Source organism: Apium graveolens, chromosome 8, assembly GCF_009905375.1.
Source record: "Apium graveolens cultivar Ventura chromosome 8, ASM990537v1, whole genome shotgun sequence".
Classification (NCBI taxonomy): domain Eukaryota; kingdom Viridiplantae; phylum Streptophyta; class Magnoliopsida; order Apiales; family Apiaceae; genus Apium; species Apium graveolens.
The window spans coordinates 17781469-17798878 of record NC_133654.1 but is presented as its reverse complement, the minus strand read 5'-3'; the positions used below and the strand labels follow the sequence as shown (position 1 = coordinate 17798878).

The 17410-nt window shown below is 34.1% G+C and overlaps 1 protein-coding gene across 1 annotated transcript; it reads left to right on the top strand.

The window, feature by feature from the left end:
- Nucleotides 1-8620: 8620 nt before the first annotated feature.
- LOC141679342 (uncharacterized) lies at nucleotides 8621-10057 on the top strand. The gene is made up of 3 exons (XM_074485844.1): nucleotides 8621-8890; nucleotides 9739-9846; nucleotides 9939-10057. Exons 1-3 carry the CDS (start codon nucleotides 8621-8623, stop codon nucleotides 9999-10001), a joined length of 441 nt encoding a protein of 146 aa, XP_074341945.1. The 3' UTR covers nucleotides 10002-10057.
- The last annotated feature ends 7353 nt before the right edge of the window (nucleotides 10058-17410 follow it).

Below are 17410 nucleotides of genomic sequence, written 5' to 3'. Positions count from 1 at the left end.
GTCTAGCCACTACCACTGCCACCAATGGAACCTAGCTCTAACACTAGCCAGTTCACTACCGCTCTGAACTCTGAGCTAATGAAACGGTCAACAGATCTAGCCCTCTCTACAGCCATCTGGGTCAATGCTTGCGCACGGGAATACCCTGAAATGGTGCAATAGGTACCTGGTCCAACTGAGCAGCAAACTCTGGAATCTGATCTCTGATAAAGGAAGTATTCACCGCCCTATGAACATGGTAAGGGATCGGTGAAGAAGTACCACTAGGGGCCACAGGAGGTACCGGAGGGCTCATCATGGAAGAACTGGGACCGCAGCCGGGAAGGGAAATTCCTGACAGCAGACACAGACCTACGTACCCAACGGGGACGAGGACCAGATCCAGGAATGTCTCGAGGCACAAAAGAAGGGACTGGGGGAGGAGGCATAGGGGTCTCCTCAGTAACCACATCAGGGGGTCTCTCAGAATCTGAGCTATCCGAATTAGAAGGATTCTCCCGAGATGGAGAACTCGAAATCGCAATAGGCCACTGCCAACATAATAAATATACAGGCAAGACATAACCATGTCAAGGCAATTCTATCAAAACATTTAATAGATGCCAGGGTAACGCCGTCGGAACCCTCGACTGACTCTAAAGGTTTGCTCCTCTATATGAGTTGCTGAACTCACACTTAAAGACTTACGTTATCACCTACTTGACACAATCCCTAACCTGAATCAGGGACTTGAGCCTGTAGCTCTGATACCAACTGTGACTGGCCACAACCCCGGGGTCAGGAGTTGACGTCACTAAACACAATTATCAAAAATATAAACAATAGAATTATTATTAAAATATACTAACTTGACCCCAAGCCAAGATCCGATCCAGGTTCAAGTATAATTCAGGTTCTCATTATTACAAACTTTTTATTCAATATCTAAGACACACTAACTTTATTTAGCAACTCCTCAGACCTCAGGGCCAGATACAAAGTACCTCAGAGGACCCGGGTCCAGTAGGGGCTGGAACATAGGTCGGTCTGACTGATCTTCTAGGCATCTGCGAAATATACATAACAGTTTGCAAGGGTGAGCATAATCGATCAGCAGTACCAAAATATGAATAACAGGATAAAGCAGTAATATAACAATAATAAGAACAGAACTGTAATCATGATAGCAACATTATGTAATAAAATCAGAGAAAAACTGGATATCACTAACTAGCATGCTTCATCAAAACAACACAGCAGTGTGCAATAAAAACACCAGAGTCCAATTTTAGCATGCTAGTCACACTTGTAAAATTACTGTATCAATTATTCGTACCCTTACGGGAATCACAAAATCCAAAATCAGATACGTAATGGATATGTGAAGACAGCTGATCAGGCTATCAACACCAGACGGCTCCAACTGCCATATCATTTATGGCTCCAACTGCCATCTCATTTACCTGTTCCGGAACTCAGAGACTAGCTAGGTCTCTGACCTGCTGGACTAATCGGTTATACAGTGCGCACAACCAAATTAGCCTCTTACGCCAACTCAATAGTCCTACTCTAGCCCCAACGAATCCCATATCTGATCGTTTTAATCCAGTTTTTCAAAATCATCACTTTTACCTATCTCTTTTCAAAATCAATTCTGTCACAGCACACTATTCAAATCCTGTTTTTGTTTTAATAGCATTTAGAGATAGGTATTTTCAGAAGTTACTTTTCCCCAAAACAATTTAAAAAACAGTGATTTATAACTACAGGGGATACATAACTTAAAACGTTTCTGTTCCATTACGAGAATAAAACATTTAGCTATTCATATGCACTGAACCATAAAAGAATTGTCAGGGTACTTGCCTTGCAACTGCTTTACAAAACCCTAAGTAGCTTTCACGCTGACTTTAATCCTGGGAAAACTCGCTCGGAATCTACAAATACAGAATACCCTAATCAGTTACACCGACATGATTGATATCCTCAAATTCTAACAACTCAATCCGATAACCCGACTCGTATCATTATTATACACATAAACCCGTAATCACATAGTCACGTAGTCGGAAATATTGCTAGGGGTAACACGTATAAATACATATATTTTTGAACATATTTTTAGGAAATTTTTGGCAGCATCTTATTTATTTATAAGACTACCCGTCGATTACGATCGACGTCCATAATCAAAACAATCCACAATATTACGCCACCATTTATACAACGTACATCCCAATACCAATCAAAATTAATTATTTAAGTCCGAAAAATAATTTTCATAATCATTTTATTTATTTATAAAATTTAGGACTCAGAACATCGTCATCACCGTCCACCGTCCGCTCGTAAAAGTCATCGCGGACGGCGGCAAAATTTCACGGATACCCGATAAATTCTCGAGTTTCCAACGCGAAACCTCGCCGATTAATTAAAAAAAATTTCCCGCACATACGATAATTTATATCACGAAATTACTCAAGTAAAATCCTGCAGAAAATTAATTAAATAATGTCAAATTAACCCAACGGCCACGCGCCACACGCGCAAATAGAGAAGAACAAAGCAGCAATACAGGCGAACTACCACTTCAAGCACAAACACACACACCCGTCGACACAACACACACACAAAAACGCACACACGCACCCACAGTCACTAACATACACAGCACACGAATATATATAGAGATATATATATATATACCGCATGAACAAATCGAAATCTGACAACCGGAATAAGAAAGGCTGGTCGGAAGATAATTACCGGAAAACAGAGCGGCGACGGAGCTGAGAAAGAGAGAAGGAAGAGAGACCGGGAAGAGAAAGAGATGAGAAAAATTAGAATCGAGAGGGAAAAATCCAAGAGGGATTCGTGAGAGAAGAAACAAAGAGATCGAATGAGGAGGCGAGGAACAGGGGGTGGGTTTGGGGAGTATATATATATTTTTAATTATTTTTCTTGACAAATGCTGCTGAGGAAACTACAATACATGTCCCCCTGCTTATAAAATTGACACGTGTTTGTAAAGATAATTACGAACATTTAAGGCCTGATTGCTCTAAATCTCAAAATTAACAGATCGAGGTGCACTTTAAACGATTTCAGAAAATTATGAAAATTATATTAATATATTATAAATATCCCTGAAGAGAATAAACACGTAAATTTCGAAATTTTTAAACAATTTTTATGGATATGCTTTATACCCGCTTTTTAACGAATAACGAAACAACGCGCGGGTAAAACGATTTCCGAAAATTTCCAAAATAATTTTAAAATTCTCAGAATAATACGAACTTAATAAAATATAAGTTTCATAATTTTTAAAGATTCCCATAATTAAATATGTATTTTAGCATTTAACACACTCAGAAAATCATTTAAAAATGAATAATTAACGAAATATTGATTTCTCAATTTTATAAAGTCCTAAAAATAATTATTGAAATTATAAAATTAGAAAACCAATTTTAAAGACAACCCAACTATTTATGGAATTAAAACTACAATAAAATTATTTTTAGAAGTGAAATAAAATCATATTACTCACCAATAAATCACACAATTCCAATCCCACATATCAATAAATCGTAAATAATTAAATGAAAATCCATAACTGCTGCCAAAACCAATACACACATTTTATTTATTTACGTAAACCTTTATTACACTTCCAAATATTAGAAATAAAATAAAATACACGAGTCGTTATAGCGCGCCCGCGCTGTGATAGCGCGCGGCCACGCCGGTGCGAATTCAAAGAATCCTGATTCTATTATAATTACAATTGGAGGACTTCTGGATTGCATGAGGCTGCTATATATATATATTCAAATAAAGGACATTTTCAAAAGAGAGACGTACGAGAGCCGTAAGAAGACCGTTTTAGCACGGATTCAACGAAGATGAAGAAGATCTTATTTTTACTTATGAATCTTTCTTCTAAGTTGTAACTTAGATGCTAGTTTTCTTATTTGTGAACCTTACTCTTGTTTCGTACTTGGTTTTGTTTATTCGTTATAAAGACTACATTTGTTATACCATGCTTTCATCGGAACCCACGTTGATGATGAGTTCGATTATGGGCTAATCTTTATCGTGGTTTTCTAACGGATTTATTTATGGATTTCTTTAGTTAATTTGTTTCGATGCCTTAGTGTGTGGTGATTGTATGATAGCCCGATATTGGTTGTGCGTATTCGTCTTATGAGCGTCGCGAACTTATAAGATAGTGTGTTAATTCTTAATGAAGCGACAGTGAATTTAAGGATTTAGAACTTGTCATGCTAGCATAGGTTCATGTCTTTGTTATGCATGATTCGTGGGTAATTTCAACCATCTTACTTTCCCTGTGTAATCATGATAGATAACTTGTGCTTTAAACTGTTATGTTGTCAAATTCTATAGACATATAGGGTCTCAATATAATTGGTATCTATTCAGCTTCTATCTCTTTTGTGGATGTCTGGTAGTATGGTATTCGTGCAACGAAAGTTGGCATTTATCAGTTTCGTGTTATCTGATTAGTATCATCACCATTACATTCTACGGTTAAGAACGAAAAGGCTATTGAATGAAGTATTTAATGAAGTTAGAATCCCATGTTTGTCATATATTTAATTCAATCAATCTTATTCTCTTAGTTATAATTGTTAGTTTAATTCTTAGTTATAAACAACCTCAATTTGTTATCGTCTTAGCATTGAATAATAACCATACATTGTTTCTTAAGTGCATAAATTAATTAGTTAACCAAAGCCAGTCTCTGTGGGAATGAATCTGATTCATATCTTATTCTACTTGCGAAATCGTATACTTGCGTGTAAATTAGCTCGTGTTTAGCGACTAACAGTACATCAGTCAATAGAGCTTATAGTTTCCCTCCTACTTGGCGATGATGCCAAAAAGAGGGAGAAAGTGCTTAAATCTAAATGCAAGCAGCTCAAACTGCTGATAGGGATGGTCATGATGGTTATAGCAAAGGCAGTAAGAAAGAGTTAGTTTTGAAGAAACAAATTGGAGATCTGATTGGTACTAGTGGTACATCTAAAATCACTAGTCAATCTAGACTAGGTGGAGAGATGAGGAGATATGGAAGGCAAGTCTCAAAGACTGTGCACAATAAGGAGCTGACTGTGACTAAATCTCAACAAACTCTGAAGTCACAAATGCTGATGATGGCCAGGGTATTCAGAAGATAGAAATTGGTGCTGAAGCAAGTCAGTATCTACAAAATGATGAAGGTGAAAGGAAAGAAAACAACTCTGTTCTATAAGGATCCAAAGATTCAAGTTTTTGATTATGAGGTGAGTAGAAGAATATTTGAAAGATAAAATCTTGGAGTTGATATGGAACGGCTTAAGGTTATAGAGGAAGAATTCAAATCAATGAGATCATAAAATATTGATGTTATCTCACCTTATGAAGATACTCATGATAGAAAATCTACAAAAGGAGTAGTAATCAAAAAGGTCAGTCAAACTGATGTTGAAAGGCCTTTGAGGTCTCAAGCAATTTTAAATGCTGACATGAGTTATAAGGGCAAAGAGAAAATTGGTGAGAAATTAAAGACAAAGGTTAAAGAAAAATCCAAGAAGAAATCAGCATCCAAAGTTCCAAAATCTCAAACACTGATAGATCCAATCTATTTGCTAGATAGTAGCTCATGATGATGCTGATGAAGAGAAGATTCAAGAAGAAGAAGCTAATCAGTTCCACAAGAAAAGAAAGATGATTTGTCGAGCTGATTGGGCTGAGAAATTATAATTGATACCAACCTCTAACAATCCTCAAGTTGATGAAGAAACAATTGCTGAAGCTCAACCAGTCACAACCATTGATACTACTCAAGTTGTTGCCTGTTCAGGAAAGATACAATCTGATTTCACAAATCATGATTTAGAATTTGTAAACTCTATTATGCCAGAATTGACCTTAGAAGAAAAGAAGAAGTTACTATAGGGAAGCAAGACACCTGCACTAGTAAGAGATTCTTCTGAGACTATAAACAAGATCTATAGTAGAAACTCTCAGTCTAGAAGAGCTGGTAGAAGAAGTGGCTTGGGATTTCCAAATACTGATGCTTATGTTGATGATTTGATTCTAAAGGAACTTGGAAATCTGACAGGAGTTGGGAATAATACAAAGCTTGAAGATTTACAGAAAATTTTATCAGTACATATTATGAATGATAGAATCGGTGAAAAGCTGATATTTTTTCTAGAATCTAGGAGAAGGTTGAGGCTTACTCAAGAGCAGTTGAAAAATAAACCATGGAAGGAGTTGGAATTTGTCACTATTTTATTTAAGGTAACCAACTTTACTACAGCTAGATAGTCAGAATTTATGAAGAACTTGGTATACATGAAGCAGAAAGGAATGACTTACAAGTCCAATTACATTTCAAAGTACATTAATGAATTTGGTTATACTATTGATATGCCTGTTGGAGGAGCTAACTTAGTCAACTCTTTTTGTGAAGAGGTTCTTACTTTTAATCCTGATAGTAAGAAAGTTGGATTCTTGGAACTAGATGACTTGTCACTTGGAAGATCTAATCTGCATGATCTAAGAGCTGTTGTTTATCATAATGATGAATCTACAGAAGAGCTCAAGGGTATCAAACAGAGAATGGAATATATGTAAATGTTCTTGAAGATATACTACTCAAGAAATTCCTTGATGAAGCTACTGATTGTACCATAGTTCAATACTAAAGTTAAAGTATGAAGACACTGATTGTAAGATAGACTATTTGTTTGTATCTCTGCATTTAGATAGTTTTGGCATCATCAATAAGGAACTTGCCCATAATTATATAATGCATAAGTTGAGGGAGATTGTTAGAAGAAATTTATGACATCAATATATAAATTACCAGAGTTTAATTATCAATATTTAATATCAGAGTTTAGCAGAGGTGACGTTATCAGCAATTGTCATCAGCATTTGCTGATCAGTATTTGACATCGGCATTTGGTCACTTCAGCTGAAAGTCAGGGGATATCGAAGAAGGAAAGGATTTTCCGAATACATGTTGGTGTAGGACTTTACTTATTGTAGCAATCAATATATGAACATATTATAGGATTCCTTATTGTAATAGAATATGATTCCTTATTGATTGTGAAGTTATGTAGTATATAAGCACATATTAGGTTTACACTATATGTGTCACAAATTGATATATCTTTTATGTAACCTAGCAGCTCTCAATGATATTTGTTCATCCTCTGAGAGATTAGTTTTATAATCAGTTTTTATCAGTCAATACAAAACTTGAGTACCTAATTCGATTTGTTTGCTTAAACTGTATTCACCCCCCTCTACAGTTGTATTAAGGACCTAACATACACGTACACGCAATATATATCCATCAAATCTTGAAGAAAATTCAACAACAAGAAAAAAAACCAGACTTGGGAAGTAAAAAAAGAAAGGTTGATGCTTCAGAAAGAGGCCCTTGGAGATTCAAAAAAGTATAAATCTGTCGCTAAAATCATAATTCGGTCCTTGAATCTTACAAAATTGCATAGAGGTCACTGATCTTTCCAATTATTGTTCGATCTATTCATTAGCTTTAGAGTTTTCACTGCCCGTGTCCTATAACTTTTAAATTATGATCATTCAAGTCCTTTTAACTTCTGAAATCTGCATGTTAAGAACCGTTCTTTCATTTTACTATGTTATTCCATGTTCTTAAAACATGTCTTGTTACATTAAATAAAAATTGATATTGGGGAAGATAACACATATTTTCTTGGGCGTGAATATAACAAGTTCTTTTACGAATTCAATATTTATCATAGTGACCGCTAGTTACTTCAATTTAATATACAGTGAAGAAGGTAAATAATTAACATTATAAACTTAAGATATTGGATAAGAGGTACCAAAATGAATTGAGGGAAGAAAGTTACAAACGTGTGAGTGAAGAACGGGAGAGGTTTTATTGAATAATAACATCTCAACTTCAACGTCCTATGCATTTGGAAAATGACAAGATAGTTAAAGGCGAGATTGACGTTGAGCATATTGAAAAAGATGTTACGGAAGATTCAATTGAGGAGGTTAAATAAATTAAGCATATAGAGGTTACAAGTGAGGAGCATCTGATAGAGACCAAGTCATAACCTAAGTACTTTAAAATTGTTGAGGATCATATAATAGTTGATGATATTATTGACATTAAGCACATTAAATTCATCATTCCAGAGTACTTGCCTAAGTTACCTTTGCTTGTTTATAAATTTTCAGATTCCTTTGCTCCACAACCGTTGTTCAAGATGAGCATGAAGTTCATCTTGGTTCAGAATCATCCTTCTATGGTTCTTGATTTTTACAATACTCATGGTCGAGTTTTCTTTAACAAGATGAGAATGGAGAATGACTGGAAATGAGAATAAAAGAATTAATATATATGTTATTAATTTGTTTAAATGAATTTAGTGGTGAATATAAATAACGTATTTATATATTTTATATGTGGGGCTATGAGTATATTAATTAAGCAGTTTATATATAATAAAGCCCAATTATTTATGGGCCTTAATCCATTAGGTTCTTTTTAGGGTTTTTATTTCATATATAAACATTGTAATCCGCCGCATATTATATTTTCATGAATTTTCCCAATATCATGAACTCACTGTCCGCATTCGCCGCTGCCGGAGATTTCATCGCCATACCTGAGTCCAACCCGAAAGCCATAGCTGAGTCTGACCCGCTTTTAGGAACCGACAATTTCATTGCTGATGAAGGTGGATCTAAGGGCACTGAGGCCAAGCGGGCAAAGCGGGCCAAGAAAGGAAGTGAAGATATAGAAGAAACTTCTCGTTGGTTGCCCGCGGGCTGGACGATTATTTCCAAGATCCGGGCTAATGGAGCTACTGCCGGAACTATTGATAAGGTACAATTTGTCGATTTACTTGCCTTTTTAAATGGAATGTTATTTAAAGTTTTTTTATTTATGTTTTTATTGTGTTTTTTGTGAAGTATTAATTATTGAGATTCGGGTGTGTATGTCTACAAAAATTAAGCTGTCTCGTAGATTTATGGAAGGTAAATTCAAGAATTGCTAAAGAGTAAAAATAATAATATGTTCAATGTAATAAAAAATGATAGTTATTTAATAATTGAAAAATGGATTTGGTAGTGTTGAACAAGAAATTGGATCAGACGCTTTTTTGACCATTTTTGGTTCACACATGTGTGTTCAAAGTGTTTTTTTAATGCGTGTACTGATTTTCACTTACTTCTCGTGTTGAGGTCGAGTGAGATGAAGAAGAAAAACAAGCAGTCATTATATGAATAAATTTGGTATTTTTAGTATGAACATATTCAATATATGCTCTAATTTCAGATGTAATAAATGTATAGTTTTTATTTTAAAAAAAAGTATATCAAATTGTGCCAGTATAGACCAACTCCCATTAGAACCAAATCAAATTATAAAATACAATTATCTCCATGGACTTTGATCAAATTGGCTAATTAATCTAACCAAGATTATAATATTACTATTCTGAACAAATCGAGAAAAAACCACTGAGATTAAATACAAGATCTTCATCTGAAATCTATTATAAGAGTCTTTCTGATAAATTTACAAATAAGAATCACGTTCATAATCAAAAATGCTATGTAAAATCTAGTTTCGATCTTACTATATATCTTATACAATATGTTTAAAAATTGTAAGTTTTTGCCAAATTGATATGTACTGGTCTATTGATCTTAAATTTTACTTTTTTGCAGTACTATGTCGAACCAATAACCAAAAAGAGATTTCGCTCCAAGATTGCTGTAAAAAAATACTTGGAAACAGGGAGCATGAAAAAGTCAAATTCTGCTTCCAAGGTAATGGTGAGTCAATGATTTTTCAGTTTATTCATTCAATTTTATATATTGTGGAAGGAACTTTTGTTTAATATATTAATTTCCTTTAAAATTTGCAGTCTTCAAAGAAGGGAACTGAAAAGACAGTGATGGGCTTGGATTTAAATCTTCCATTAGCGTAGCTAGGTACAAAATATTTTCACCATTATGTAATTTTATGATTTCCATAGCAGAGGAGTTGGATTTTTAGACTTGATTCAAATATTTTAGTTATATTTCGCTTTCCTTGTTGAACATCATGGTACTAATCTGAAGTACAAAATTGTGATGTGTGATGCGATTGAATGAAATTTTATGGTTTTATATACATTTTTTACTTTTTAAACCATTGCATTACATAGTAAGAACTATGTATTTTTTATTGATAAATATTGCAGTACATAGTATGATATTGTAGTGCTAGGTACCCTGAATTGGTTCTCGAATTTTTTCTCAAATGACGTGACATGACATTTGCCATATTTCAATTTGTGGGCGCATATGCATGCACGCGGGGTATCATCTAATTATAAGGGATGTTACGATTTATGTAGATTACACACAAACATTTGGGAAATATTATAGGTACCTAGCATCTTGGTATAGTATAGCAGTATGTAGTGTTGGACAATATAAGTGGTCTTAGTTCTAATATTTAAGTGGTCTACACTGAATACAACTCTCTATATCTATCTACTCTATATATACTACTACAACATGCTACTTCAATGAGACATTTTATTTCAAATAATCCTCCACGTAATTAGTCAGGTAAGAGCATGTACACATCAAATAAACGCTTTTCATGTTATTGTTTCTCTTTTTCATCATCACATTTTCTGGCTCTGTAAACCCCTTTTTCACTATCAAAAAACAACACTCATACAGCGTAATAGAGTTTCAATAAATCTTATCCTACCAAGAGATCCCCACCTGGGCTGCATGCAAAACGTTTATCTCTCTCGTCTTGTCGATGATTGAACTATTCTTACAAGATGCAACCCCCTACAAATCTGTGTTTTTAAAGTTCCTAAATACTACTGTCAATTTTTAACTATTACGACATTACCTTGTTTTATAAGCAATTTTTTTGGCAATATATTATTATATGTTCTTTATTCTTGGAAACTCTGAATTCTTTTCTTAAATTGCTTCTCCCATGCTTGAAATTTGATGACACGCGTATTGTCAAACATCAACAATATGCGGGCTTGGAGGAAGGTTGCAGGAAGAACAGGCTCCTACGCAAAACTTGAACTTTGAGAATAAGCCATATATGATCAGTTCAATACACGTACCTGCATCAATACTAGAACATCCATTGTATCAGTATCTTCACAAAGGGTGCGTGGAATGAATCCACAGTTGTATGGATAGACTATTAATACATAGAGAACGCGATCAACCTGTACAGAAAAAGTTGACATTAGCTGATAGTTTCTTCTCTATGTATAATATATGAATATAAATTCAAGTTATGCTTCTTCAAACAAATTCAAGTTACCAACCTAGCTGGATAGAAATTCCACTTTATGAATATTAAATAATATATATAAGCGCTTTACTAATAGATATGAAAGAAACAACGTTGAATATCATCAAACAGATCATACTTTTCCTATATTCATATTTTAACATGGCAACAACCACAATATATACTTACCTGTTCAATTAGCTACCAGCCTACTGCTAGCACATTGTACCAAATAAATGCATATTATAGCAGCACATAATGGAATGGTCTGAAAACAAATAAGAGCAAATTATTTGCTAAGTTCACTCAGATTATCAGGGCGTGTAATTGCATGGGCAAATAAAAAACATGTAATCTGACTAGTAGGAATTCAAGATTATTACAAAGGAAGAGAGGTTAGAAAACAGGTTTGAGATAATAACTACACTTGAGAGAACCTTTAAATAAATTTTATACTGCATACAATTAGGGACTTCAACCCCAACACAGTTTGCAATTAAAACATCAATAGTAATACTTGCGTTCAAAGAGGCAATGCCAGAAAGTTACAACAGACGGCTTATCACACAAAACTCTACAAGTTATCTATCTAGAAAAACTCTTAAAAACATGAGAACAAATTCTTACACAGTTAAAAACAGAAGGTGCACCTGGCCCTGCAATAAAAAAAAGTTCATTTTGTAAGACAACTGTAACAAAGAAACTTAATATCTACATTCAAGGTATATGGTATGGTAAGTTTATAAATACTGACGAGGTCCATTAAAAGACAATCTACATACACCGATCAAATTGGTTAAATAATTTAGTTAGTGAAAATCTATATGCACAGGAACACCAACTATATAATGATTTAAGTGAATAATAAAGAATAATACATGAAATTCGTAATAACCGAATGAAATACAAATAAGGCTACACTCAGGTACAAAATAAAAGCAAAAAAAATAGCAAACTCCAACTCCAAACATGGTCTAAGCACCAGCATCTCACAAATTATTATGTGTTCATGTCTCCCTAAACAATTATTTGTTTATCATACGTTTATAGGTTACTGCTAAAATCTACTAACCTTTAAAAAATTGAAGTAACAATATTAATAATATGTGGTAGGCTACATCTGAAATGACATATGATAAATCAGTTATACATTCTAAAGACATAATTTTTTTTATTATATCAATATTTCAGTCATGTCGTCCATATATTAATGCACATAACATCAGTATTTTAAATAGATTAAAAATCTTAAACTTACTAAGTGTTGGACACTTAAATCATATTATAATTGGTGTTCCAGTTTGTAGGCGTAGGAAATACAACATAATTAAACCCTATAATATGATGTTAAAACTAGGGATGTAGAATGTTACCGACTTTACTCACACTTAAAAAAAACAATTTACATCCCATTGCCTAAAACAATATTGGTTAGGGCTTGTGATGTGAAGGTGGAAGAGAATTTGAGCTTCATTGTGAATTTGAGAAAGAAATAATATAGAAGATGAGAAAGTGAGGTTTGGGGGAAATTTAAATTTGGTGAAATTTCAACCGGGGGAAATAGTCCGCCCAATTTTTGGCCTCGAGAATTGTACAAAGATTTGTGTCTAATATCTATTTATTTTAATTCATTTTTTTAACTTTCTTATTTTAGTTAATACATTAAATTTTGAAAAAATTTAGGAATATTATATAATTAATGTAATATAAATGTCCATAATTGTATTTTATATTATATATTGTATATATAAAACTTTAAGGTTTAGTGATATAAAATCTAATTTTTTTAAAAAACATATCTAAAATTAGTAGATAACATCATCCGTATGGTTGGATCGTCGAACAAAAATTTTATAAAATAGAATTACCATTCGGGACAAGACTAATTAATGGCAACCCGTCTTGATCGTGGTTTGACTATTAAAAAATCACAGAGTGTAAAATCTGTTTTTTTAAAAAAATATTACACATCTCTAAAATTATTAGGTAACATCATTCGTATCGTTGGATGGTCAAAAAAGAATTTTAAAAAAATAAAACCACAATTCGGGACAAGACTAGTTAAAGGGAACTTGTGTTTGACCGTGATTTGACTATTATTAAAATACACGATAAAAAATCTATTTTTTTAAAAAATAATTATTCATCTCTAAAATTAGTAGGTAACATTATCCGTACAGTTGGATCGTCGAACTAAGAATTTTTAAAAAATAGAATCACCACTCGGGACAAGACTAGGTAATGGAACCCGTGTTAACTGTGATTTGACTATCATAAAAGGACACGATATAAAATCTAATTTTTTTAAAACAAAATTTACACATCTCTAAAATTAGTAGGTAACATCATCTGTATGGTTGGATCGTCGAACAAGAATTTTAAAAAAATAGAAACACTGCTCGGGATAAGGCTAGGTAATGAAACCCGTGTTGACCGTGGTTGACAATCATAAAAGGATATGATATAAAATCTAATATTTTTAAAAAATAAATTTACACATCTCTAAAATTAGTAGGTAACATCATCCGTACGGTTGGATCGTCGAACAAGAATTTTAAAAAACTAAAATCACCACTCGGGACAAGGCTATGGTTTGACTATTATAAAAGCACAAGATATAAAATCTATTTTTTTAAAAAACAATTACATATTTCTAAAATTAGTAGGTAACATTATCCGTAAGGTTGGATCGTCGAACAAGAATTTAAAAAAATAGAATCACCACCCGGTACCAGACTCGGTAACAGGAACCCGTGTTGACCGTAATATGACTATTATAAAAATACACGATATAAAATCTAATTTTTTTAAAAAAATTATATATATCTGAAATTAGTAGCTAACATCATCCGTACGTTGGATCGTCGAACAAGAATTCAAAAAAATAGAATCACCACCCGGGACAAGACTAAGTAACGAGAACCCATGTTCACTGTGGTTTAACTATTATCAAACCACATGATATAAATTTTTTTTTAAAAATAAATTATACATCTCTAAAATTAGTAGGTAACATCATCCGTACGTTTGGATCACTTAAAAATAATTAAAAAATAAATAGACCATGAATATAACTAATATATTTACAAATAGTACAATAACTAAGGTAACACTAAATAACATATTGCAACACTGCAGAGAAAATGCAACGCTATTAAGTGCCATGTCAACTGCCACGTCAACATGTGGATTCTATAAGTGGGTCCTCCTTTTGCCACATCAGCATGCTACATCATGTTCTACATCATCAGTGGATCCCACATGTTCTACGTCAGCAAAAATTGGCCCCCTTCCCTGGGACCCACATGCCATGTCAGCAATAGTGGTTCCCACAGTGGGTCCAACATGCCACCTCCGCTTTTTTGTCCCTTCCAGCATTTATTAAATTAAAAAAATATCTAATGCAACGCTATGACCTCTTCATTCCGCACTTTGTGTTTGATTTACTTAACTCTTTATTCCGCACTTTGCAAATCAAACAGTTAGATATAAATTGAGTTAGAACCATTTTTCATAAATAGAAAAAGGAGCCAGAATTACATTCAACCCCCCCTTCTGTAATTCTTGTTGTATTATTAGGGAATAACAATTGGTATCAGAGCAAGCTCTTGAAGAACAAAGAGTTTAAAGATCCCAACAAAACAGCAAGATCAACAAGAAGGATGTTAGAGTGAAAATTCCATTTCTGGACAAAGACAATTATCACCACTAGAAGGTGAAGATGCACCTACATCTTCTTTCTCAAGATGAGGCCTATGTGGATTTTATAGAGAGAGGTCCTCATGTGCCAATGAGAGCTGCAATAGGCAATAAACCATCTGTTCCCAAGCCTAGGCATGAATGGTCAGATCCTGATATTGAGCAAGTCAGGAAAGAAAAGAAGGCCATGTATATATTATTCAATGGAGTTGATGGTGATATTTTTGATAACATCATCAACTGCAAAACAACCAAGGAGGTTTGGGACACAATTCAGATTATCTGTGATGGTACTGAGCAAGTAAGGGAGAATAAGATGCAGTTGCTAATTCAGCAATATGAGCACTTTCATTGTGAAGATAGTGAGTCTCTCACTGATATTTTTAGTAGATTTGAAAAACTACTAAATTCTCTAAAGTTGCATGGAAGAGTCTATCAGACAAAAGACTCCAATCTCAAGTTCCTTGGATCTCTTCCAAAGGTTTGGAAACCAATGACAGTCTCACTGAGAAATTCTCAGGATTACAAGGAGTTTACCTTGGAGAGACTGTATGTCATCCTGAAAACTTTTGAACTTGAAATAGAGCAAGATGAGAGGATGGAGAAAGGAAGGAAGAAAGGAGGGTCCATATCACTGGTAGCTGAGTTGGAAAAGGAGAAGGAGGTTAAGGTAGAAGCTGTTGAGTCTACTTCAATGGTCTATGAAAATAAGGGTAAGGGGCTGGTAGCTGAAACTGAAAATCATTTGAGCCTAGATGATATGGATGATATTGATGAACATCTTGCATTTCTTTTCAGAAGATTTTCCAAGCTCAAGTTCAAGAAGAAATTTGGAGCAGCTAAGCCAAGTAGAAACATGGTGGATAAATCAAAATTCAAATGTTTCAAATGTGGCTTGGCAGGACATTTTGCCAGTGAGTATAGAAAGTCACATTTCAGCAAAAAGAAGTTTGAGCCTGTGGATTATAAACAGAAGTATTTTGAGTTGCTCAAGCAAAAGGAAAGGGCTTTCATTACACAAGAAAATGACTGGGCAGTAGATGGACTGGATGAGGATGAAGATGTCAGCTATGTCAATCTAGCGCTAATGGCCAAGTCTGATGAAACAGAAACAAGCTCTTCAAGTAATCAGGTAATCACCACTAACCTAGCACATTTATCTATAGCTGAGTGTAATGATGCAATTAATGACATGTCTACAGAGTTATATCATTTGCGTGTTACACTTAAGTCCCTCACTAAGGAAAATGCTAAAATCAAAGAAAAAAATATGTTTTTAAGTGAGAGGAACAATATGCTAGAATATCAGTTTATTGAATTTGAGAAATTGAGAATTGAGTGTAAGATTGCTAAGGATGAATTAACTGAGTCCTTGAAGAAAGAAGAGATTTTGAAAAAGCAACTTGAACGAGAACAATAGGTGATTGAGTCCTCTTGTGATCCATCCAGAGATGTTCATGCTCAAATCACTAAAGTTCAAGGTATTGAGTCCTTTTGTGATGCAGCCTGGAAAAAGAGTAAGGAAAAGATGGAATCCAATCTGGTTGAAGGATTGCTAACAGATGTAGACTCGACGGATGATGAAAGTCATCTGTCGGATAATCAAAAGGATTATCCGTCGAGTGACAAATCCTCATCTATCGGCTATGAGCAAACCTGTGAGCAAAGCCAAACTTGCTAAGTTAAATGAAAAATATGGATCAGTTTCCAAAAACTTTATTCCAGGAGAATGAAGTCAAGTGAAGAAGGAGAAGAAAGTAAATGTTGGTCATCTGTCCATCAAGCAATTGAATGACAGATTAGAAAAGATTGAGGTTAAAACAGAAACTAAAAAGAAAAACAATAGAGATGGGAAAGTAGGGATTAACAAATATAACAACTACACACCTGATAAGTATGCTCCAAGAAAAATCTGTGTTAAGTGTGGTAGCATTAATCATTTGTCCGTTAATTGCAAACTTGCCATGCCTACTCCTATATCTATACCATATTCTTTTCCTAACATGAATTCCATGCCTTCTATGCCTTTGAATGCTATGTCTGCTCAGAATATGAATGCATAATTTGCTAATATGCCATTTGCACCTAATCCTTATTATGCTGCTATTTAGTATGCCTCAAATGCCATTTAGCATGCCTTACTGGAATAACATGTTTGCAAATAGCACACCTTTTCCTGTTAATCAATATATGCATGATAATTCTGTTTTAATGACTGGTTTCCAAGGTCCAACTCAGATGACTAAGGATGAATCAGATATCCCCAAGTCAAATGAGATCAAACCTAAGAAACAAAAGAAGAAAGCTAACAAGCCAGGACCCAAGGATACTTGGGTACCAAAATCAACTTGATTTGGTTTTGATGTGTGCAGGGAAACA

Bases quoted from the DNA above. Each gene is read 5' to 3' on its own strand.
- LOC141679342 (XM_074485844.1), top strand. From the start codon at position 8,621: ATGAACTCACTGTCCGCATTCGCCGCTGCCGGAGATTTCATCGCCATA. The intron at 8,891-9,738 runs GTACAATTTGTC...ACTTTTTTGCAG, and splicing joins CTGCCGGAACTATTGATAAG to TACTATGTCGAACCAATAAC. The intron at 9,847-9,938 runs GTGAGTCAATGA...TAAAATTTGCAG, and splicing joins ATTCTGCTTCCAAGGTAATG to TCTTCAAAGAAGGGAACTGA.